This window comes from Melitaea cinxia, chromosome 26 (assembly GCF_905220565.1).
Source record: "Melitaea cinxia chromosome 26, ilMelCinx1.1, whole genome shotgun sequence".
NCBI lineage: Eukaryota > Metazoa > Arthropoda > Insecta > Lepidoptera > Nymphalidae > Melitaea > Melitaea cinxia.
In genome coordinates, this window is record NC_059419.1 from 816,660 (window position 1) to 843,104 (window position 26,445).

At 35.8% G+C, this 26,445-nt stretch overlaps 1 protein-coding gene across 1 annotated transcript in view; it reads right to left on the reverse strand.

Annotated features, from left to right (window-relative positions):
- Positions 1-26,445, reverse strand: part of LOC123666495 (facilitated trehalose transporter Tret1-2 homolog) — a 38,906-nt gene that overhangs the window by 3,254 nt on the left and 9,207 nt on the right. Inside the window, exons 2-3 of the mRNA XM_045600583.1 lie at positions 12,461-12,784; positions 10,071-10,206 (exon numbers count right to left, since the gene is read on the reverse strand). Of these exons, the coding sequence (XP_045456539.1) occupies positions 10,071-10,206; positions 12,461-12,778 (454 nt within the window). The 5' untranslated portion in view covers positions 12,779-12,784. The remainder of the gene's footprint in view (positions 1-10,070; positions 10,207-12,460; positions 12,785-26,445) is intronic.

The following is a 26,445-nucleotide window of genomic DNA, read 5'->3' on the forward strand; positions in this document are numbered from 1 at the left end:
ACATATAAGCCTTTCTCTAGCATCACTCTATTTACCAAAGAAAACCGTATCAAAATTCGTTTTTGTAGTCTTAAAGATCTAAACACACAGACACAGACAGAAGCGACTTTGTTTTATACTATGTAATGTAATAATCTAATTTTACATTTAAATTGCGATACAAAAAAATATGAATTATGTTTTTTAATGAATACACTTTTTTATTTTGAATTTATTTTTTAACTGTAAATTATCCTATTTTTAATTTATTCAAATATACGTTCCGCGTTGTTTTACTCAAATTATTTGCAATTTCAGTTTCTATTACGATATGGGGATAATTAAGATGACTATAGTAATAATTCTATAGAAAATCACGATAGCAGATCACAGCTAAATAATACTGCTTTCAAGCAGTGTTGTGTTCCTGTGGTGAGTAAGGTGACCAGAGTTCCTGAGAGTCATTAAGGGTAGGGTCGGGAACGCGCTTGCGATGCTCGATGCTTCTGGTGTTGCAGGCGTGTATAAGCTACGGTAATCACTTACCATCAGGTGAGCCGTACGCTTATTTGCCGACCTAGTTGTATATAAAAAAGGATTGATTATGTAATATTACGATCAATCGTGCAATAATAATTATATATTTCAGTCTAGAAATTGCATCACAATAAATAATTATGAATAAAGCGTCATTGTTTTTATGTAAATCATTTATAATAATTATCTATGTAATACACACATATTTCTCGCTGAGGTCTTATATTTTATAGTCAATTAGTCAATTAAACTTATCGACTCTGCAAATGATATTTACTTTTATAGAAGATGTGGGATACATATATAGGTATTAATTAAAAGTTCATTTACCCTTGTTTGTGAGTAATATTTTATGCTTGTTTATGTGTGCGTCTTTACATGCTTGTATCGTTATACTGTGAGTGGTTATTATGTATCTACATGGAACAAGTTTGATTTATGAAAGTGCATAGCTTTCGAAGGACTAGGTACACCATACTGGATTTTGATAATTATTTTTTTAGGTTAAATAAGCACTTCACACAAAACACACACAATATACAAGCAGAACGCCCAGACCTCGACAAACATCTATATGGCTGATACAAATGTCTTTCGTGAGCGGGGATCGAACCCGCGACCGCCAGCGCAACAGCCAGTGCTATGACCGCTGCGCCAACGCGTCGTCAAAATGTTGATTATTGATAGGTCAAGGTTAAAATTAATTATTAATTATTTTTCGTTTGTTTTAATTTGTAAAAGTCAAAACTATTACTTGAGTTATTCATTCTTAAATTTTTACATATTATTTTTTAATTGATATTATGACAAAAGTTTAGAAGTAAAAATATTTCTGAACATGTAATCATTAAGTTGAACCTTACTAGTTAATCCCTATTTAGATTCCTTCATGGTTCAATAGTTCTTGACTTTTACATCTACAGTTACACCATGATTGCGGTAAAGAAGGATTAGATTTCTTAGCTAATAACTAATTGACACAAATAGAAATGAATAGCTAATTGAGTTATTGAGCGCATACCTCAAAAATGCCGTTTTTTTTGCCTAAAGTTTTTAAATCTTTTGTAAAAGGCTCTTATGGGATGGAAAATTAAAAAAAAAATATCGGAAGACGCAACGATTACGCGTTTGACAGTTCGCGTTGTATAATATATCTATGTGTATGTGACAGATATGACAGGCACGTGATAATATTTTGATATTTCCTTCTTTTTATTTTGACTTGTTATTAAATTCACATTACCACATCATAACGAAACTTTGAAGAAATTTTACACAAACTCGAGTTACTGTAGGTTTATATAAGGCCTTAAAAATGTCGATCAAAATAAAAATTAAAAACTACTTTTTTCAATTGAACTTCAAAGCACCTTGAGTCGTTTTACAAATCAAAATTATTTTAATGAATTAATTATAGCAAAAGTGGTGTTTCGAGAACAATCTACGAGCGACGAATGCTAGATTAGTAAAAGTGTTTAAATAACATTTAAAGGATAAATAAAATAATAATTAAAAAAAAAAAAACAAAAAACCCGCCTGCGTGAAGAACAACTAATAGAAAATCAACTGAAAAAGCTGGAACAAGATAAAAATTCAATATGCACACAAAGTCAGCGAAATAAATAGAAACAATATCAAACATTTTGTGCTGTGCATTTAAAATATATTAATTCGGTAGTCCTTCGAAACTTTATTCAACGTCGTACATAACATGCAGTCGGAGACATGCACAAAGAGAGAATGATTTGACTTATCCTTCAATTTCATGCCTCCGACTGCATATTATCTACGGCGTTGCATAAAGTTTCGAAGGACTACCGTATTAATATTGTTACGTGTTAGGGTTCGAAGGATTTGGAGAGAAAGACCTGCTGACTCTTTTCAAGACTTTATTCACTAGCACTAGGTCCAACACAAAGCACTAGGTTTAAACACTAAGCACTAAGTTCAAACACTAAGCACTCACGATGTCCTCAGTCGTAGCCAATGTCGTAGGTTTCGCTGGTACCACTCTTGATCACTAGTTTTCACTCTTGAAGTCGCCTCGAAGATCGCTCAAACTGAACTGTACTCGCTCGCCTACCTGCGGCTATTTATATCGGCCGACGCGAGGCCCAGACCATTCTGGAAAGTTCGCGCATGTACCCGGTTTTCGAGACTATACTTCTATATAGTTCCACAGTAGTACCACTAACGCCATCTAGTATTGAGTAGAGAGTTTCATGCGGTCTCTGTATTTGCGTGGTTTCAATGGTTGCCGCTAGATGGCGCTAGTTTCTTTGTGTGTCCTTAACACTACTCCCCTCTTAGAGATGCTCGTCCCGAGCATCGTTGTTACTGCCATGGTAACGCGCCAGACGGTCTATGTGTACCACTTTGAATGTCCCTCTTGGTTGCTTTTGAATCCTGTAAGTCACATCATTCAGTCGGGTAACCACTTTGTATGGACCGTCCCACTTGGTCTGCAGCTTTGGCGATTTCCCTTTCCGGCGGGTTGGGTTATGCAGCCACACCAGTGACCCTTCCTTGAAGCCGCTCGTGTTCGATTTCCGGTCGTATCTGGTTTTCATGTTCTCGCTTGAATGTAACCCATTTTCCCGAACCAAGGCGTGTATATAGCGCATTTTTTTCCTTAAATCGCTGACATAGTCTTGTACGGTATTTGGTCCCTCCGGTGCCCCTCCAGTCAATAGGTCTACTGGTATTCGTAATTCTCTACCGTAATTGACATACGCCGGGGTAGCTTTTATGCTCTCATGCTCGGCGGTCCGGTACGACAGAAGGAAGAGTGGTATATACTTGTCCCAATCTTTTTGTTTGTCGTCTACCAATTTCGCCAAATGCCTCTCAAGGGTCTGGTTAAACCTCTCAACCATTCCATCAGACTGTGGATGGTACGCGGTGGTCCTCGTCTTATGCATGCCCAAAATTCTGCACACTTCCTGGAATACTTGCGATTCGAAGTTCCTGCCCTGATCGGAATGGATTTCTAGAGGCACGCCAAAGCGACATATCACTTCTTCGACTAACTTAGAAGCAACTGTTGTAGCTTCTTGGTTTGGTATGGCGAACACTTCGGGCCATTTGGTGAAGTAGTCCATGACGACCATAAAATACTTGTTTCCCGATTCCGTTACAGGAAATGGCCCCGCTACGTCAACTGCAATTCGTTCCCACGGTGCACCGACGTTATACAATCGCAGATTCCCACGGCTCCTGGTCTGTGGTCCTTTTACAGCAGCGCAAGTAGTACATTTGCGGCACCAATCCTGTACATCATCTCGACAATGCAACCAGTAGAATCGTTCTCGCACTTTTGTTAACGTCCTCTTGACGCCTAGATGACCTCCTGATACGCCATCATGTATTTCACGGAGAACATCTGGTACTCTCGTTCTTGGGACAATTATCTGAAGGTGGAACTCTCTGCCGTTAGTCTTCTCCCATTTCCGGTAGAGTATTCCGTTTTGAAGTATCAGACTGTCCCATTGAGCCCAGTACGCCTTAGTGACAGCGCCAGTGGGTGCAACCTCACTCCAGATTGGTTTTACGTCACCCCGTTTCTTCCATGTGATGATGTGCCGAAGGTCGTCATCTCTTTCTTGAGCTTCCCTCATAGCATCACTCTCCCAGATACCCAAAGGACTTGTTCTTGTTAGCTTTAATGTTACTTCATTAGATTCTTGCTTAACACAGTGTTTGCAGTCTTCCGAACACGGCCTTCGTGAGAGTGCATCGGCATTCCCATGCATCTTTCCGCTGCGGTGTTCCACCTTGAAGTCGTACTCCTGAAGCTGCTCAATCCATCGAGCTACTTGACCTTCTGGGTTCTTGAATTGCAGTAGCCACTTCAAGGCTGCGTGATCAGTTCGGAGTAAAAACTGTCTGCCGATGAGATACTTGTTGAAATGTTGTAGCGTCTTTACAACAGCCAAGAGTTCTCTTCTTGTCACACAGTAGTTTCTCTCTGGCTTGGATAAAGATTTGCTGAAATATGCAATAACTACTTCTCTTTCACCCTGTTTTTGAGATAACACCCCTCCAATGGCCGTGTTGCTTGCATTCGTGTCGACTATAAATCGACCTTTGGTTTGTGGATATCCCAGGATTGGTGTTTCACACAGATGTTTTTTCAGTTTCTGAAAAGAATCTTCACAAGTCCCATCCCAACTAAATTGTCGTTTATCTTCTGTCAGCCGATGTAATGGCTTGGCTATCTCTGAGAATCCCTTAACAAAACGCCTGTAGTATGAGCACAGTCCGAGGAATGCCCGCACTTCGGTTTTGTCCTTAGGGGTAGGCCATTTTTGGACTGCTTCCAGTTTCTCCGGGTCTGTCTGGATTCCATCACTGGAGATAACATGGCCGAGATAACTGACCTTATTCCTGAATAAACGACACTTTTTCGGGTTCAACTTTAATTTGGCCCCCTCTATTTTAGCGAAAACTCGCTCCAAGTTTTGCAAATGGTCCTCGAAGTCACGGCCGACAATGATGACGTCATCTAAGTAGACTAAGCAAGCCTCTCCAACTAAGCCTGCCAGTACACACTCCATGAGTCGCTCGAATGTGGCAGGTGCATTGCACAATCCGAAGGGCATGACTTTAAATTGCCATAAACCTTTACCGGTCGAGAAAGCTGTCTTCTCCTTGTCTTTTGGATGAATTTCCACCTGCCAGTATCCAGATTTTAGATCTAGGGTTGAGAACCATTTCATGCCACTCAAGGTATCCAAAGTGTCGTCGATTCGAGGTAACGGGTAACTGTCCTTCTTAGAGACATCATTGAGACGCCTATAGTCTACACAAAATCTCGTGCTACCATCTTTCTTTTTCACTAATACAACAGGTGAGCACCACGGACTTGCAGACGGTTCAATAATCTTATTCCTTCTCATGTCCTCTAAAAGGCCTTCAACTTCCTTTTCCTTTGCGATTGGTATTCGTCTTGCTCGTTGACGAATTGGTCTCTCGCTTCCGGTATCTATCCGGTGCTGGACCACCGACGTTCTTCCAAGGTCCCCTTCGTGACTGGAGAAGATATTCGCGTAGCGCTGTAAAAACTTCTTGGCTTTCATGCTCTGCGAATAAGTAAGATTACTCTTGCAGTCATCGAGTAGCTCAGTCACTAATTCGTAGTTGTTGCTCTTTGCCAAGTCTGCGCCTGTCATCGAACTACACTTTTTCATCCAGACAACTTCTTCACATTTTCCAATGACGTCACCTTTGTTCAAGCAGATCTCGCGATCATCAAGGTTCAAAACCTTGACCACAGCGTTACTGCTTCCACTAACAAGGGTTCTCGCCGTCATCAGTTTTTGCGCCGATGTCTTGGTAGGTGTGTCTTCGATCAACACGCATCTGTTTGACTTTTTCTTTCCAGTTATCGGTAGTTTCACCAACACCCGAGCTTCTGCTCTTCCAGGTATAATGACTTTCTTTACACATGCAACTTTCCCGCAAGCACCACCAAGAATGAAGATTTCTTCTTCACCACACTTGAAAACTCCGTCAGTGACATTAATTCTGCAGTTATGTTTCTTCATAAAATCCAAACCCAAGATGCAATCATCCATAATCTCAGCCACGATAACGTTATGAGAGTATGAGGACCCCCCTACATACATCGTAACTGACATCTCTCCCAGGACGGGTATTGGCTGACCGGAGGCCGTAAGAAGCCGACAGTTAATTCTCCTCTTGTGTCCCCTTGCAGCTTTTACCAGCTTTGGGTTCACTATTGTTCTAGAGGCTCCTGTGTCTAGAGTCATTTTGCAATCCGTCCCGTTAATAGTCCCCTGAATCGCAAGACTATTCCCGCTGCATGCCTGGGAGATAACAGTTATTGGGGCTTCCTCTGCGTCAGCCAGCACTCGCCCCTTAGTCCTGGCTTTCATTCGTTTCCCTGCTCCCGTCCAAGGGACGAAGCCCCTTGTTTCTTCAGCTCCTCTATTTGTTCCTCGATCCTTTTCATCCTTGCTATCTGGGTTTCCTTCTGCGGGCAGTTGAGCTGAAGATGACCCCTTTCGCCGCACTTGTAGCACATAACTCCAGAACTTTTCTTCGTAGGAGCCTTAACCTCCTTGACTTCCTCAGAGACCTCACGGATCTTATGGGTCTGCCGTATGTCATGGCGAACAGCCTCAACCTCCAAAGCATGCGCCAATGCTTCCTTTAACGATGTATGGTGACGAAGCCTCACTGCAGCTCTGACCTCCAGGTCTTTGATTCCGTCGACAAATGCTTGAACAATATTCGTGTCTACCATCTTGGTGTCTGCTCCTGGGTGTGCCTTCCTGACGAGTTTCTCAATTTCCAACGCCCATTGTTGTAGTCCTTCTCCTGAGCGTTGGACTCTGTCACGCAGTTGGGCACGGAACACGTGTTCCAGGTGTCGCTCTCCGTATCGGGATTCAAGTGCCTCCATCAAGTCTTGGAACCCGTTTCCTGTATGTGGCAGGGCTTCCAAAACCGACAAAGCTTGCCCTCTGAGTGCAACAGTGAGAGCGGTCAGGCATTGCTCTTCCGTCCATCCGTTGGCAGTTGCAACAGTCTGGAATTGTTGACGATAAGCGTTCCACGGAGTAGTACCGTCGTATGGAGGCACTTTCACTCTTGGTCCTTGCGCCACCCCGGTACTTCCACTAGACATCGCGACTCCCGTGGTTTCAAGGCGCACTACTTTCATCTGTAGTTCAGTGAGGCCGGTTTTCACATTTTCAACATCCACTCCTAACCCGGTAACTCGTTCTTCCACTACGTCGATATCTTTTCGAAGCTTAGTCCCCGCGTCGCTAACATCTTTTATAGCCCAAAGCGTTTTCTCTTGGAGCTCTTTTTGTTGCTCTTGTGATTCTTGCAATTTGAAATTTGTTTGCTCTTGTAATTCGTGCAATTTGAGACTTGTTTGCTCTTGTGATTCTTGCAAAGCATTACGAATTTCAGCCCTTTGCTGCTCTTGTGATTCTTGCAATTTTAAACTTGTTTGCTCCATTAATTTAATTAAACTTCCTAATTGAAGAGCCACTTGAGAGTCTGTAAAAGCTACGGTGTCGCTGGTGGGCGTGGTAAGGTGGGCGGATCCAGTGGGCGGCGCTTGAGACAAAGTAGGCGGAGCCTGAGTCCGAGTGGGCGGGGCCTGAGCCAGAGTGGGCGGGGCCTGAGCCTGAGTGGGCGGGGCCTGAGCCTGAGTGGGCGGGGCCTGAACCTGGGTGGGCGGGGCCTTGATAGGCGGGGTCAGTGGGCGGGGCTTGGTCCACGGTGGGCGGAGCGTGGTCCCCAGTAGGTGTGGCCTCCGCAGCTCGTTGCGCCCTTGTCCTGACGCCCTTGACGTCCTTAAAGTCTTCTCTCGGAGTCAATGGCATCTCCAAATCTCACTTCCGACACCAGTTGTTACGTGTTAGGGTTCGAAGGATTTGGAGAGAAAGACCTGCTGACTCTTTTCAAGACTTTATTCACTAGCACTAGGTCCAACACAAAGCACTAGGTTTAAACACTAAGCACTAAGTTCAAACACTAAGCACTCACGATGTCCTCAGTCGTAGCCAATGTCGTAGGTTTCGCTGGTACCACTCTTGATCACTAGTTTTCACTCTTGAAGTCGCCTCGAAGATCGCTCAAACTGAACTGTACTCGCTCGCCTACCTGCGGCTATTTATATCGGCCGACGCGAGGCCCAGACCATTCTGGAAAGTTCGCGCATGTACCCGGTTTTCGAGACTATACTTCTATATAGTTCCACAGTAGTACCACTAACGCCATCTAGTATTGAGTAGAGAGTTTCATGCGGTCTCTGTATTTGCGTGGTTTCAATGGTTGCCGCTAGATGGCGCTAGTTTCTTTGTGTGTCCTTAACAATATATTTTAAATGCACAGCACAAAATGTTTGATATTGTTTCTATTTATTTCGCTGACTTTGTGTGCATATTGAATTTTTATCTTGTTCCAGCTTTTTCAGTTGATTTTCTATTAGTTGTTCTTCACGCAGGCGGGTTTTTTGTTTTTTTTTTTAATTATTATTTTATTTATGTCTTTTTAGTCAGACAAATTACGTAATCGGTTCAATTAATTAAAACAGTTTACATCATGTGGTTGATTAAGTAATTTTTAGGGTCAAGAGAACTGATAGCAAGCCCGGAGAAAGATCTCACTCTGCTCAAAGCAACGTAAGCCTGACCTTTAGCAAATAGGTGACTGCTTAAGTCAACAACTATTAGTTTTAATATAATGAAATTATTATTAAAATTATTTGTTTGTAATTGGTATTATGTATTTGTTATTGATTTTATTAATGTAATTGTAAATTGGTGTGACATTTATTAATTTTTATTTGTAATTTTAATTGTATGTTTTTTTTAACCATTGTATTTTATTAGAAAGGCTACACCCCGAAGTTGATCGTCGCCTAGGAGGCGAGTTTGGCATGGCATAGGCGAGGGAAAGAGCAAAGTCCACATTTTTTAAACTTTAATATTGTATTTCTTTATTAGTATTACGGTAATAATAATCATAATATACCTTTTTAAAATCCTTGTATTGTGCCCTTCAATTTGATACCCATATTGTAGTATTCGAGGAAAAAAATTTTTTTTCATTAACTACAATGGCTTCGCGCAGCCGCCATGTTTGATTTTTTTTAATATCACCTATCTAAGAACACTTGGGCAACTAAGACAAACCTAACGATACCTCAATTATGTAAATCCGTTCAGTGGTTCTGGAAATATGAGGTAGTAAAGAATATTACATACAAACATACATACATACATACAAGATACGCGCGAAAAACATAACCCTTCCTTGGCAGTCGGGTAATAAGGTCATTGTGGTAGTAGCAAAATAATCTAAAGCCTTATTTATTAGTATTTTTTCCTCAAAAATAGAAAATACCAAAATTTTGCATAATATTTTTTAGAGATGTCGATTTTATTTAATCAACCTGATACATACATATACATACATACAACCTGAACATGTAGCCTTAAATGTTAACAAAGTTTTAGTGATAATTATCAGGGTCTATTACTTTTGCATTATGTAACTTTGTGATGAAAGTGTGACTAAAATACAATTAGTACAATTAGTAAGACTAGATCATACAATTTATTTTTACACGTTGAGGTCGGCTACCGTAGCGTATAGACTCCTGCGATACTAGAAGCATCGCCAGCACTTTGCTACCCTACCCGTAACCCTCCCCAGGAGTTCTGGCCATCTTATTCATTACAGGAACACTACATTACTCGGGAGCAGTATTATTTAGCTGTGATCTTCTATAGGGCTTATTTTTATTTATTTATTTTTTTGTTTATTCTTTATTGTACACCACATAGAGTAATTTAATACAGAATTGTAAAGAAAAAAAAAGTATAATGCGCAATGAGGCGGCCTTATCGCTCGATAGCGATTTCTTCCAGGAAACCTTACTTAAGCTTAAGTACTATCTGAGGGCTGCCTGAGTCGGGCTGCTCCAGATTTTGAGCAGGATATTTCCTGCTGTGCCTACCTCAACTGATTTATGCAATGGTCAAGTTGTAATTTATTTTAATGCTTACCAATCCAAGAGGCGGTGCTTTCATCACAAGGGATGGTGCTGTCATTTCCTTTCAATTGAGGCAGTAGGATGGCTGAGTAACCTGAGGTGAGACCGGCGGTGAAGGTCATTACGATAGCTGCTGTTGATGCCAGGGTCTGGAATGATAATGTTAATGGTTTAAATTTTTTATGCTTTGTGCTTTTTAACTTGTTTTCTACGTGAATCTACTGGATTGGTTGAGAACTGGTTTAAGGTATTGATGTTTGTGTTCGTAACCTGTTTAATAATCGGCTCTGCCAACCCGATAGGTAAGCTTTTCGGATGCAATTTTGTATATACGTATTATCCTGAATATTATTTAACCAAGGGCACTTCGTGCCGCCATTTTTTTAAATATAAATCGACAATTTTTTTTATATAAATAGATTAAAAAAATATTGCAACTATATTTGTATTTTTTTTTAGAATGAATATAAGCCTTCATATTTTTTCAGCACTTCTAATATCAACAGAATAACTGTAGCGCCATTATAAACTACAATTAACGTGGATGAGAAAAACTAGCTAACAACTATACCTTAGAAAACTTTAGTATTCTGAGCAAAGGGATGTCTTGTACGAAAAAGAAGGGTTAAATCTTAAGCCATTAAGCTGTTGCGAGCTAGTGGATATATAAAAATATATGACTCAGAGTTCGTTTGTGTTTGTTTCCTATACTGAGGCTTTTTTTAGTGAAAGCAGTAACAGAATTTAGTTGTTACGAACCAATCTTAACTCTATGACAATAATATAGAAAGACTACACATATACCTAAGTAATGTCTAAAGTTAATGAACCAAATACCATAAAATAAACAAAATTTTCGACTATCTTCTTTAGTAACAGCAATCAACGAATAATTAATTCGTTATCAGCAACTTATTAGTAAGTTACAATTTACTATGTAATCGAACTGTAATCGTGTCACGTGTCCGACGCTCGATGTGCGCACGCGCAGATAGCGGGGTCATGACCCTGTTTAGAATTTGTACTACATATAACATTACTCATACATCCGTACCAAAAGGAATTTTATAAGACACTAGACAACTTGTATTTATTGATCTATTACAGCCTATATTTGATTGATTGATTTAGCCTGTAACATCCCACTGCTGGGCTTAGGCCTCTTTCTATACGTAGGCGAAAGCTTGGAGCACAATCTTCGTGCTGTTCCACTGCGGGTTTGATGATATATCATTGCTAATTGAGTCCCTAGTTCCTAAATAATAGTCCCTACTTGTTAATGGATAAAAATATAGTTCGAAATGGATCAAAAATAATATTTTACTTTATTCAAGTAGGCTTTAATAGGTATTTTGAATCGTCAATGTAAAATAATACATGTGTTCATTAAAATAAGGTTTAAAGTCTTACAATTACATTCGTTAAGTACAAACATAAAGAAAAGTTTAAATAAGTTAGGGCAGAGCAAGAAATATCCTGCAGGAGCAGCCTCACTGGGAAAGTACCTTGATGTTACAGAATGTTAGAGGTGCATAATACTACTTTCAAGCAGTGATGTGTTCCTGTGGTGGGTAAGGTGACCTAAGCTCCTGGAAGGGTGGGGGGATTTGGGGATGGAGACAGCAACGCGCTATCTAAAAGCGTGTAAAAGCTAAGTATACGCGAAATCTATTAGGTACCATCTGGTGAGCCGTACACTTGTTTGTCGACCTAGTTCTATAAAAAAAGCAATCGGTATTAGGATGTTGTATTATTGGATGACTTTGATAAGACAAACAGTTAAGCAACTCAACAGTTAGTATTTGAAAACTCAGTTAAAAACAAGAAATTCTTCTCTATTTGTATTAGAATAGATAAGATACTTCAGATCATGTCTCGACACATATCAGATAAGCCAATACTTTTGGTCACTGCTCTGTTCCTTAAGTCGTAGCGTGACATGTAGGCTATATATCATATAATCTATATATTCCGAAAAGTGACTATTAAATGTCGTGATTCGTACAGTCAAACAAACACACATTTGCGTTTATATTTTGGTTAGGCACAAAACTGTTTTTTACTTATATTATTTTTATACTTCCTATTGTATCAGCCAACTCACAACAGCACTCCAATCATTTTGCTATATTGGAGAAGAGGCCTTTGTCCAGAGAGACACTAACTAGCTATTTCATAAAAAGAAATTCATGTTTCTGATAAGACTTTCGAGAGATCTACAACTATACGTACATTACTTTTGTCACAATAACCTAATTTTTTTACGCTAATTCAAACATTGATAATTTGCCAAATATCAAACTGCGACGCTAGAACTAATCTCTGCAAGCGTTGGTGTGTCAATGTATTTCTAATGAGGAATAATTTAATTTGCACTTGTTCTATTTAAATATAAAATGTTACCTGATTCCAACCCGGTGAAAATCTTGTAACAGTTTTAGAATCACTTAGTAAAGCTTCTTCTTTCAAATCTCCTAAGGTAAGTCCTGAACTAGAATTCTTAATATTTTGAATGTATGTCTTTTCATTTTCGCGTTGTCTAATAGCGGCGTCTGTATATTTCATTGTTTCGTTATTCACAGCAGAGTTTATCTGCTTTTGCATATTATCCTCTGGGTTATCTTCTAGGTTGTCTTCTGGAGTCTCTTGTGTTTCTTCCGTGTGATTGTCTGGTTCTTTGACGGTCACGTCTGCTACATTCTCGTTCCTGTCTTCCCTCATCCTTATCTGTGGAAGAAGATATTTAATTTTAGAAAGGTTTACATTTTTTGGTATATATTACCACAAAGTATCCAAATTAAGATTTTTTTTGCGCACAATGTTTAACAAGAGATAACAGAGAGAGAAATAATGGCAAATATAGTTAAACGATTGATAATGAATAGGACCAAAGTACACGCATTTAGACTATTATTGAAGTCAATGCTTAGGGCTTTCACTTGTTAATAATAAAATTTCTTTGACTTTGAAATAAATCGATTTTAAACATGTTCAAGGATATTGTACATTTTCTGTAGGTTTTTTAATACGTAAATTTAATTTAATATATAAAAGGTAAAGGCCGGCCCTTTATTATGAATTGAAATGGATTTTTTTTAGAAATTGTACATCTTAAATTAACCAGCAATGTATTGTTATGCTGAGATTAAAACGTCTAATAGTCTTCATCTTAAATTTAATAATCTCTCGAGTAAATTTATCTTAAGTGCTGTATCCTTTTCCGAATGTTCGAAATTCACTTAAATAGTTATATTGAATTATTATTTGTTTGAAAAACATTATGAATCATATTTCCAGTTACGTTCTACTTAAGTTATTATAACTTAACTAGCCCTTAGTATTAGTTACTTAAAATTTGTAATTACTGACAACGAGCTTTGTGTTATCGTGATAAGAAAAAAAAAAGAAAGAAAATATTTTAAAGTGCAAAAAAATATTGCAATGAATATTTAAGGGAATCCCTTAACCACTTGTTATTATCTGATTAGCATCTACATGTTATGAATGTTGAGTGTTTTGATAGAGTCGTTGTACTTGTATCTCAATCTTTCATTTCAAAACAACTTTCGTTTTGAGGTCAGACGAGATTCGCGGCTTAGATAATCAGTATTAATTAATAATGTTATCTGTTCCACTGTATCTCATAAATCAAGCTCTGGACGGGGTTCGGCGTGTACGAGAGGTAAACTGTATTGCTTAATTATAGCTTATGATGTTTTGAAAACGAGTTAGGAACTGGTTACAGAGTTGTTAGGAATTTTGCACTGTCTCGATAGACAAATTGTTATTCAATATATAATAATTTATTTTTTTATATATTTAAATAATCGAAAATGTTATGCAAAATAGAATCTGTGGAGTATCTTGCTTTATTCCTTATGGTCGCTTCAAATTAACTTTGAACATAATTGTACAAAGACTCAAAAGTATACAAAATGACAATGTTACCGTGAAAATTGTTTGTAATTTGATAAATTACCATGTTTGTATTTTTGTTTTAACTGTTTCGTTAAATTGGAGCTACAGTATCATTTCAAAGTCTTTGTTAATTGTGTAAGAATTATTAAAATCTTTAAGTATTATATGAGGTATGGCTTTAAACGAACATTGTTTTCCTCTATATCATTACGTAGTGTTAACTAATAATTGTGTATTGAAGCGGTTAACCTTGTTGTACTGCAATACTTTCCAACATCGTTTCCTTACTGAATGAGCGTACATTTTAATAGAACCGTTGTACCAAGTTCAAGGTGAGATTGGTAGCTATATTTATTGGACATCGATATGTTTTATATAAATAATTAATAAATAAAAATATATAAAATAATTATTATTATAATTATTTTGTTTATTTTTCCTCACATTTATATGTTTTTGCAGGAAAATAAATATTTTTATTGTTTTATATTTGTGTGACAGTGAAAGGACATTAGGGTACAATTATGGTGGAATGGTGATGAAAGTTTTATTATTAATAGAATTATTAATAATTATTAATTTATTTCATTTGCGGAGTTAATTTTCAGTGCGTTTTTGTGCAAATGCAATATTTATCTGGGTTTTGTGCTCATGGGTCAGGGCTAGGCTACATGGTGAACCACAAATCGCCAAGTTCTGTAATTACGATTGCATAATAACTGACGCTGAACTTAGTAGAAAAATAGGTCAAAATAGAGCAACGTAGCATACAAAGTTCTGATTATTTTCATATATCAATAGATTCCTAGCTAGTTTTAGCTATTGGAGAAAAAAAAGAGTTAGATTATTTGACTTTTGAAGCGGTTTTGGAAATTCCGAAACAATTTTTATAGCCTTTAAGATCATAGGTGTCGACTATTCCCTTGGTGCAGTTTGCAGGAACTAATATTTGGTATCGGGATTGTGGATTCGATTCTTCCGAGTCTGGGTGTGTAATACATATTTATATACATATTATTTATATATAAATTTATTTAAAGTTTGAGTGTCTAGGACAATCAGCTGTTACTTAAAATACAAGGCATTTAGTCGCTAGCATTAGAAACAGACGACCGTGTGTGTATGTTTAAGTTATTTATTTATATCATGACAATTGTATAGATGAAACTGAGGTAGGGCACAGCAGGGAATATCCTGCTCAAAATCTGAAGCAGCACGACCGGTTAAGTACCTCGATTTTACAGAAAATCGCAGATAAATAATACTACTTTCAAGCAGTGTTGTGTTCCTGTGGTGAGTAAGGTGATCAGAGCTCCTGGGGGGATTGGAGTTACGGTCAGCAACGCGCTTGCGATGCTTCTGGTATTGCAGGCGTCTATAGGCTACGGTAAGTCCAATAGATGTGCCGTACACTTGTTTGCCGACCTAGTTTTATACAATTAAATGTATAAAATAATATTATTGGTGTACTAAGGGTCTATAAATTAATTTGTCTACCCTCTTGTGACCGTGACAAATGCAAATATAAACGTAGAAATATTATTAAAGATAATCAAGAAATATATTATGCTAATCGTAAGACTCAGCAGCCTCGATGCGAATTGTGACGGGGGTCCGGAAACAAACATAATACACAAACGCCCAGAGAGCGAGCGATAAACACGTATCGTAGCAGTTAACAAAATATTTAATATGATGTATAGTAATTAAAAAATTGATATATACTTAGAAAATTATCAAAATCAAAACTTTTGAATCGTTGCCTTACAAATACAATCGCTCATCGCTAAATCGGCAAGAAACGCTTTTTAAATACGCTTATGTCATCTTTGCCTTTATTATATTGTTATGTATCTACATGTACTATATTTTACCCATCATTAAAGATTTGCAAAATTTAAAAAGACATAAAAATAGACATGACTATTTTAAAATTAAATTAATATATTTCCTTTATTAGGACATTGTTCTATTTAATTAATACTTATATAAAATAGTCGTGAAAATTTTTCCGGAATATTTACTTGAGTATAATAAATATGCTAGTGTTATGTTAATTGTATTGATAATACGGGTTCTGTTTGGGTTTGGTAGTTTTTTTCAGTAACGGAAAATTTAATTATTATTAAATGCATTTTAAAGACAAAAATAAATTACACTAAACGACTAATGAACATTAATGAATAATAAAAATTATATTTTGATTTTTTTTTAAATATAAATTTAAGTTAAATTTTTAAAATTGATCTTAAGATTTTTCTAGTTTAAAGATCAGGAGATTCATTGTTTAAATGTTCTTGTACTAAAAGTAAGTTAATATATTACATAAAATTGTAGCAGAGAGACATCACTGCCTTTCAATTTGTTCATAGATGCGATAAATATTTATAATTATTAACTATATTTGACTACACAAATAAGAAAAATTCAAAATACATTTGCTATGCACATCAAAATCGTAAGATTGATAAAAAAATAATATATATTATTAAAAAAATCTTCGTAAGATTGTCGGTGTAGGCTGGATGAGGATTGCGGAAAACCGAGATGTCTGACGCAAACTTGGGGAGGCCTATGTCCAGCAGTGGACTGCAGTAGGCTGAACTGATTGACTGACATCAAAATCTTTTTCAAATATCATTTTATTGAACATAACAAATATGTCTATAAATATTTTAATCTCGACACATCAATTCTCACATAACATTAAGCCATTAATCAAAATTTCTATTCAATTTATCTCTAATCTATCTACAGATAGAAATCTATCTATCTATCTGTCTATCTATGTAATTTATTGAGTTATTCGAGCGAGATTGACAGACCTTTCTGCATAAGACATCTAAATATTTCGAGAATTAACGGTACAGTACATTTGCATGTCATCACGATGATGTTATTATGTATTCATACGTAGCACTTAACAATAAGACCGCTCGTTGTATGTGTGCAGCAAATGAAAGCTTTGATTCTACTGGACTTATTGGCGATGTTCTTTTTGATTAGCCCGTGGGCGCAGTTTGTATTTTGCCTTGGTTTCTACTTTGCGGGTTGTGGGTTCGATTCACGCCTGAGTCTGGGTGTAATATCTATATTTATGTATATATGCATTATTTCTTTGTATATTTATTGAAAAAATAGCTATATCAGCTGGCTGTTACCTATAATACACACCGTGTGTGTATGGTTAAATAAATGTTATGAAACTCACAGCGACCATGGCGTCTGCGACGTCGCCGAAATACCGGTGTTTCAAAATAACAATCGCCGTAAGTTTTGTAGAACAGAAAGTGTTTATAGTGTTTGTGAATGTTTAAAAACAAATACTACATATGACAAAATTAAAAACTTTCCAGATGTGAAAAAACTTTTATATAGATATATGTATATTGATTGTCAATTTGCTCTTTGTTTTAAAACAGTTAATTCATTTTGATTCAGCCTGTAATATCCCACGGCTGGGCATAGGCCTCTTTCCCAATTTAGGAAAAGGATCAGAGCTTAATCCACCACGCTGCTCCAATGCGGGTTGGCGGATATATTCCCTACTATGAGTAACGATCACTATAAGGTGTACATGATAACAACTACGACCGACCACTTAACGTGCTTTCCGAGGCACGCTGGGGAGATCCACAAGAACTGCACAAGCACCCAGACCACGGCAAACATCTGTATGGCCAAAGAAAATATTTGTCATGCGCGGGGACCGAACCCACTACCTCTAGCGCAACAGCCTCAAACAAGTGCTGTGACCGTTGCACGGACGCATCGTCGTTGAATTCTTTGATTTATTACGATTTTCTTGTAGAGGACTCTTTTTATCTACTTCTAGTAGAACATGCTATAGCTCTGTATGACTCCAAATACTAAACTAAAAAAAAACCGAATAAAAAATCCTCTTGGCAAAGATTGGGTTAGATATTTATACTGAGAAAGAAATTATTAGAGTTAGAGTTATAGTATTGTGTGTCAGTATTAAAATTTTTATCTTTTTTATTAAATGATTTTACAATTACCAGAATATAAATTTAATTTTTATTTTAATACGAGTTTAAATTCTGAAGGATAATATTTAGTTTAATATTATATTGATGATATGGATGTGTGAATTTAGTGGACAAAATATTATTCATTTTATAATGATGATTATTTATAACAGTTTTTTAAAGTGTAAATGCACGGTATAGTATTTCCGACTCCTTGCAAAATCTACATAATTTTAACCATAATTAGTTAATTAAAACAAATATAAATTATTATATGTAAAACTACTGTTCAAAAGTGCCTTCGAAGCCATTTTGAATAATTTGACGACGCGTTGGCGCAGCGGTAATAGCACTGGCTGTTGCGCTGGTGGTCGCGTTCGATTCCCGCTCACGACAGACATTTGTATCGACTATATAGATGTTAGTCGTGGTCTGGGCGTTGTGATTGTGTATTGTGTGTTTCCGGACCACCGCCACAGGAAAGATCCTACTGGGATCCGTTGAGTGTGAAGCGTTTATTAATCATTATTATTTTAATTTTTATTTAATGAATAAATCATTAATAAAATACTTCTTTAAGTGCAATATTTCTTTAATAGTAAAACAGACAGCAAGATCAGCTCTCATTAATTCCACGCGACATTTATTCTCCTGCGATCATTTACACATAAATAATCATTTATTTTATGTTCTAGTTCTTTAACTTATTACAGATATCGAAGACAGTATTAATTCCAGTTTTTAATCTAAATGTAATCGTTCTACGTGACTACAAGTTATCTAAATCTCCTTGAAACGTTAACAAGACGTTTTAGAACGTGATTATAATTGGTCATTGTGTGAAGTACGAATAATTCAGTGCATATTAATACACTGGCGTGTCCTAGATTAATAAAATAAATATATAAGTAAATAAATTGTTTTAATGTTATGTTATTTCGTGAAAGATATTACAAATTTTGTACTAAATCACGGCTTATATAATTATTATTTTTCAAAAGAGTAACTGCGGAGTTTCTTGCCGATTCTTCTCTGCAGAATCTACATTCCGAATCGATTGTAGCTTTACTTTTGATAATAATAATCACTTTTTAAATTGTTAATATTTTTATAATGACGATTCGAAAGTGATTTTGAAGCCTAATTGAAAAAAGCTATTTTGATTTGATTTGTGTCTTCCTAAGGTGAACAATTTTTGTCTGTATTTTGGTAATAGCTTGCTGATACTTATTTCGTTTTCTTTAGAAAGGAAATACTTAAAAGATTGTCCTTTAAGCATTTTAAAGTTTATAGTTTAAAGAGTTTGATCGTTTGGAGAAGTTATTGATGTGATTTGAAAATAATAGTATATTTGTACTTTACCAAGTAGGTATTCTAATATATATATAATGTGTGGATTTAGTAACGCTGGTTTATATCCAGGTTATATAGGTAAATATGTACTTATTGAACTGTGTATTGATTAAAACAATAACTGTCAAGTTTTTTGCCAGTTTCTCTCAGTGAATACGGATGTTGAAGATAAATAAAGGGCTTCGTAGTTAGGTTTCGGCTTCGAAAGAACCCGTGGACTTGACTGGCAGTTAACTTGCTTTTCAATCTATAGTATGTGGGTTCGATTCTTGCCACGAACCTTAATGTAATATTTGAATATGTTTTTTTCAATATCTCTATGTTAAAAAAAAAAACTATCAGTTGGCTGTCACAAAATTTCACCTAAAAGATAGGCATCAAGTTGCCTATCTTAGAAACAGACAAACATCCGTTTTTATTACATACATTTATTCATTGATATTTAGTGGTTCTAGACAGCACGGATTTGACCCACGACCTCTAGCGCCAGGTATTCTGTCCACTCAGGCATGCGAACTAATGTGCCAGGTACAATTATTTTTAACCGACTTCCAAAAAAGGAGGAGGTTATCAATTCGACTGTATTTTTTTTTATGTATGTTACATCAGAACTTTTGACCGGGTGGACCGATTTCGACAATTTTTTTTAATCGAAAGGTGTTGTGTGTCAATTGGTCCCATTTAAATTTATTTGAGATCTAACAACTAATTTTCGAGTTATATCTAATAATGCGTTTTTACTTGACGCTTTTTCCGTTGACCTACGTTGTATTATACCGCATAACTTTCTACTGGATGTATTGATTTTGATAATTCTTTTTTTGTTGGAAAGTAAATATCCCTAGTTTGGTACCATGATAAGGAAACCAGGATCTGCTGATGGAATCTCAGAAAAATCGAGGGAAATTTTCGAAAATCCGCAATAACTTTTTACTGGGTGTACCGATTTTGATAATTTTAAATTCAATCGAAAGTTGATGTTTATCATGTGGTCACATTTAAATTTTATCGAGATTTGATAACCACTTTTTGAGTAATCTTTAATAACGCGTAGTTACTTGGTTATTTTTTCGTCGATCTACGTTGCATTACTCGTCGATGTAATTGAAGTCGGTTTTTTTTCGTTTGCGAGCAAACACAATTATACAAATAAACCCATCGTACAATCACTTGTATTTTTTTTCTTTGTATAATATACCTTTTTAAGTTGTGAAAGTGCATGTTTAATTGAAAGTAAGCCAGATGAAAAGAAAGTTAGCTTTTAATACTTATTGAATATCGGATTTTGGTAATCATTACATAGTATAAAATGCTGGTTGGCGGATATATTCCCTACTATGAGTAACGATCGCTATCAGATGTACATGATAACGACCGGCTTAACGTGCTCTCCGAGGCACGGTGGGGAGACCCACAAGGACTGCACAAATACCCAGACCACGTAAAATATAAAATTAGTTAATTAAAAATGAATATAATTATAATTTCTCAAGTGACGACTTAAAGTGCTTTTACAGAAGGATATTTTTAAGATATTCTTAACGTACGACGACGTTAAGTTTGTTTAATCATGTTATGGCGAAGTAAATGTTTCCATTGTCCATTCTTATACACTATAGAAATAGAGAATATTTCTGGTTTAGTAGCGAGTAGTCGCCGGCAGTCACGTGCTCGATTCCTGCTCGCTGAAAATATTTAGTATTCATATAAATATTTGTTTCTGCTCTAAGCTTGTGTCCTTGTGGATCTCTTCAGCATTTCGGAGAACACGTAACGACGTCAGCTCCTGTTGTTTCCATAGACAATTAATCGCTATTGCTACATGTATCTAATGATCGCTGTCGTTTTGTCATTGTAAGTAAAGTAGCTTGTAGTAGGTGGTGATAGTAAATGGAGCAGTGTAAATGATTTAAGCTTTATGTTTTTCTATATGAAGAAGATGAATTTTTCCAGCCGTGAGATGTTTAAACTGTCGTAGCAACTTTTTTTTAAATATCAAAAATCTAATGCCAAAAAAAATAGGGTATTATGGTATTTGTATTATCCTAGTGTCTGAAAGGTATACATTTGTAAAAGGATGTCACAGCTACAATACACATACGTCTCATAAGCCTGTCCTCCACAACATTTTTGTGATGACTGCTCCCCACCACTAAACCGAAGGGTCTTTTTGTCACTCCACACCAAGCATACATAAAATACTTCATCACTTCAGCCTATCGCAGTCCACTGCTGGACATAGGCCTTCACAAGTTCGCACCAAAAATGGCGTGAACTCATGTGTGTTGCCCATAGCCACCACGCTGGGCAGGCGAGTTGGTGACCGTAGGGCTTTATCGCATCGAAGACGCTGCTGCCCGTCTTCGGCCTTTGTATTTTAAAATCAAATTGAAATAGTTCATATATTATTATAATTCAATAAAAGCTTGCAACACAGATGCAAAAATGTATCTAAACGCGTCATATATTGATAGTAATTGATTCAATTCGAATTTCAAAAATTCACAACAACAAGTTAGCTAATATTCAAGTGTCACGGAAGTAAAAACTAAACTCGCAAAATCCGGATATTTTCAATGACATAAGCGCAGAATCAGATACCGTTATCAAAGATATGATATATTTACTATCGACAATGATAAAGCTGTTATTGTTGATAATAATATTTCTTGTAATGTTGGCTGTGCGGTCGAGTTACGCAATGCCTAGATTTAATTGCGTAGATATCTGATACATAATATCTCTACTCCGCATCGCAGGACAAAATAGATTGGAAGTAATTGTTTTAAGAAATATTTTTTACGTAATATGTATAAATGGTCACCAACCCGCCTGCCCAGCGTGGTGACTATGGGCAAAACACATGAGTTCACGTTATTTTTGGCGTAAACTTGTGGAGGCCTATGTCCAGCAGTGGACTGTATAGGCTGTAATGATGATGTATAAATGGCTCTTACAACTAAAATCAACTAATATAAATTAAAGATAGTATTCATTAGATTAATATAGTATTCACACTATTATAATTTAAAGGTAGTATAGATAAATTAAAGAAGAAATAGAACCTTTTCTCAATACGATTTTATTTATAATATTAACTTTCAATAGTGTATATAGGTAACACATAAAACAAAGGCTTAGACTTGTGTCTTGTGAAAGATATGTTATCATAATTTGTATTTGTATTCGCAAACTCAGATTATCAATGGAAATTGAATAATAAAAAAGTGATATCATTATTTGATAATTGTTTTTGATACGACGTTTTTATAGATTTTATTGATATATTGGATTTAATTATAATATTTTTATATTTATTATCACTGTGAATATAGTAACTGCATTGATCTATAAAAACCCAATGACTGCAATAAACTTTTTATCAATCTATTTATTTTATCTGAAACTCGCATTGGAGTACCGTTGTGAATTCAGATCTGTTCCTTCTCCTACATGGCAAAAGAGACCTATGCCCAGCAGTGGGATATTACAGGTAGCGTATTATTATACATTTATTATAAAAAAAAATCATAAGCCAGATAAATGATTAGTACAGATATCTTCTTGATGTAGTATAGGAAGTGTTGGCATATTACCAACAAGGTCTAGCTATAATTTTTTTTAGATTCAAAGTTCGAATATACTGGAAAAGTACTTACTATGCGTGATATTTATTGGAAATTATAACGGAACATGTGTTAATTAATCCTTATATAACAGAGGTGGAATTTTTCATTAAAATAATGTATTATAAACAATCTGATTATTGATAAAGGTTCCAGGAAAATATGATGCTAAAATCTGTAGGTAGGTATATATTTATTTATAAATAAATAAATAATAAATAAATGCTTCACATTTCATTTTTTCCTGTGTCAGGGGTCCGTAAACACACACGACACACAAACAAACGCCCAGACCACGACAAACATCTATATGGCCAATACAAATGTCTGTCGTGAGCGCCACCACTGCGCGAACGCGTCGTCAATATATATTTAATAAATGTGTAGATGCGAATGGAACCGAGTAAATACTAGTTTAAGTATTTTTATTTTTTTTTATTATTATTTTGTATTAATAAAGATTATAAAAAAAAAAAAAAATTTATGCCGTTGTATAATATATAAAGTTACACATAATTATGAAATATAAAAGTTAATTTCTCTCTCAGAAACTATATAAAAAGTTCCGATTCGAATTGAAAAATCTTTTTTGTGTTCGATAGCCTATTTACCCAGATAGACTATAGCCTACTTTTCCTCGATATTTTTTATATTCTTTCCATCGATTTTGAATGTTTGCAAGTTATACTGAATTAATTTTAATTAAACGTACCTAGGTACCTAGTAGATAGGTGAATATGAAAAATAAAACATATGCAAATTTATACGAGTAATACCGAAATTCCTACGCGATTGGAAATTACGCGGTTGAAACCGCGTGGCAAATCTAGCATACAACAAACTTGTTTCAAAATATGATTAAACAAAAGATAGACAAAATCAATGTTGCCTAGCAACGAACTGTTTAACAGTTTTTTTTTTATCGAGGCTATTCGCATTACTGCAATCGGACAAATAGTCGTAACATTGTGCGTCCTTGAATGTATGGGTCTCTTTTAGTCGTAATCGAAGTTATCTGATAAACGTTATTACGAAGTAGGCACGTGCCTACTTCGCTTACGGAGTTTCTTTATCTGTTTTTCTAGCCTTGTCAATGAGTACATTATTTATATTGTGGCATTCATCAACAATTATTTTTATTTCATTTACACAAGCGCATAATACTGCAGCACATTTTTTTTCCCTTTGGAACTGTTAGGAATTTTTAAATATACGTTAAGTCTTTGTTTACTTAAGTTAGAGAAGAGACAATAATATTATTATGATGACGCGTTAACGAAACGGTCATAGCACTGTTTTGTGGCTGTTACGCTGTTGGTTACAGGTTCCATCTCTGTTACATGGCGTACATTTGTATTGGCCATACAGATGTTTGCCGTGATCTGGATGTTTGTGTTTATGTATTGCGTGTGCTTCCAGACGACCGTTGTTATTAATAGTTGCGGTCGTTGAGTGTGTTGCGTAAAAATAATTATTTTTTAACGAAGCTTACTCTAACCTGCGAAGAGTGACATGACATTTTTAGACATACACTTACAAGCCCAGACATGATCTCAACTTTCCATCAGAAAAAAATTCGGTCAAAGTCAAGTCAATATATTTAACAAGAAAGTTTAAAAGAAATATCACTTAATCCACCTTTCTCCTTGATATAAAACCTTTAAAACGATTAGATATTCAAAAATAGATAACAGTCAAAGATTTTGCGGAAAGACCGTGAAATTTCCACCGCTGCGTGCAGTCTAACGCCGAGTTCACACTCGACTACTAATTGAAATAAAAAGAGCTTGACAACTAAAATATATTATCTGCTAAATATTTGTCAACACTGCCGCTGAGTTCAAGTAACGATGAGGTGATATCTTTGCTAATTCAATGAACTCTTCCAATATTAAAGGTTCAGATTTTTTCGTCAATAGTGAGCCTTGATATCAGCTATGTTCCCCAGTTTGACCTGCGTTATTTTAAGGGAAAAACAACACACTAGAAAAATTTATAGCATTCCTTGGTAAATTGACTATCTAGCATAAAAATAACTGTCAATTCAAATCAATGGTTTCTGAAATTGGTACATCGAAACAAACAATCTCTTCAGCTTTATAATATTAGTGTAGATAGTCTGAAAATTAATAGAATTAGTCTGCCCTTGTGCTGTGAACGTAGCAGTTGGTGAATGATGCATATTTGGGCAGATTTTAATTTGAGAAAGAATGAATATTGAAATTTCGTCTCCTTACTAGTCTACTGGGTAATAGGCTAATAAATATATTTCTATAGCTAGTCTACTTGACAATATATTGGTAAACTCTCTCTTTCTGTCACACACGCACTCATACTTTTATTTAATAGTTTGCCCATCGATTTCCTCTAAATTACTAGCGTGAATTACCCTTTACTCCAAACGTGTTCCGCGTACCCAATTATTATGAAACTTAAAATTAGACTACCTTGTGACATGCCAGCCCCGCGCCGCTGTGTTTTGTTATGAATGAGAAGCGAATACGGCTCTTGGCACAATATACAGTTCGACGTCATTCAACGAAAGATTTCGTCATATTCTGGATGAACGGGGGGCATGTGACCTATGATAACCTATACAAATTATGATTATAAAAAAAATTGCGCCGTTATCTTACGCTTTCGAGAGTAAGGACGGCTGCACAAAAATGGATGCAATTGAAATATACTTCTTTGATAATTCTTAGCTTAACTGTGGGTTTATATGTCAAATGATATTTTAAATGTTTATCTTAATAATGTTTAATATAAGTAATTGAGTGTTGAATTAGTTTACCTACTGTTTAGATTAGTGAATTTATTATGTGCCTATGAGTTATCTTAATGTTTATTTGGTATGTATAAGGTTAAAGATCATTTATTTCTCAAAAGAATATAATTGACTTTAATGAGGAATTACATACACTAAAACTAAACAAATATATTTATATGTTGGGTACATCGCAATAAATTATAAAATTGTTTTTTTTATAGTTTTTATTTTTAATTAAAATTTGATCTTTAACACGAATTCCTTTCATTCTCACATATCACCTTCTGTTGTTATTGTTAATCATTTAAATGGGACTTATTTTTAGCGTAGGCATCAAGTTGAGATTCTCGATATGATCAGCCCATGTCGTCTGAAACGTCATGGAAATATCGGGAATGTCTAAATGATAATGACGGAAAGTTCTGACTGCATAAGTATGAAACATACTGTTTTTGTTGTTCATGTTCTTATTAATGTATCTATATGGCGAAGATGGGGATAGATAGATATTTATAAAGCTTTAAAAATGAAACTAAGGACTAACACAGAAAATATCAACATGAAACTTGTGAAGCCTAAAGGATGGATGAATGGATGGTAACTAGTTTCTATCCTGAAACATCAGAACCAGGATTAAAAGCGAGTAATATCGCAGGCCACAGCTAGTAAACTAAAAATATGATATATCAGTGTTGTCAGTAAATTTCTTTAACATTTTTCTTAGAATTATCC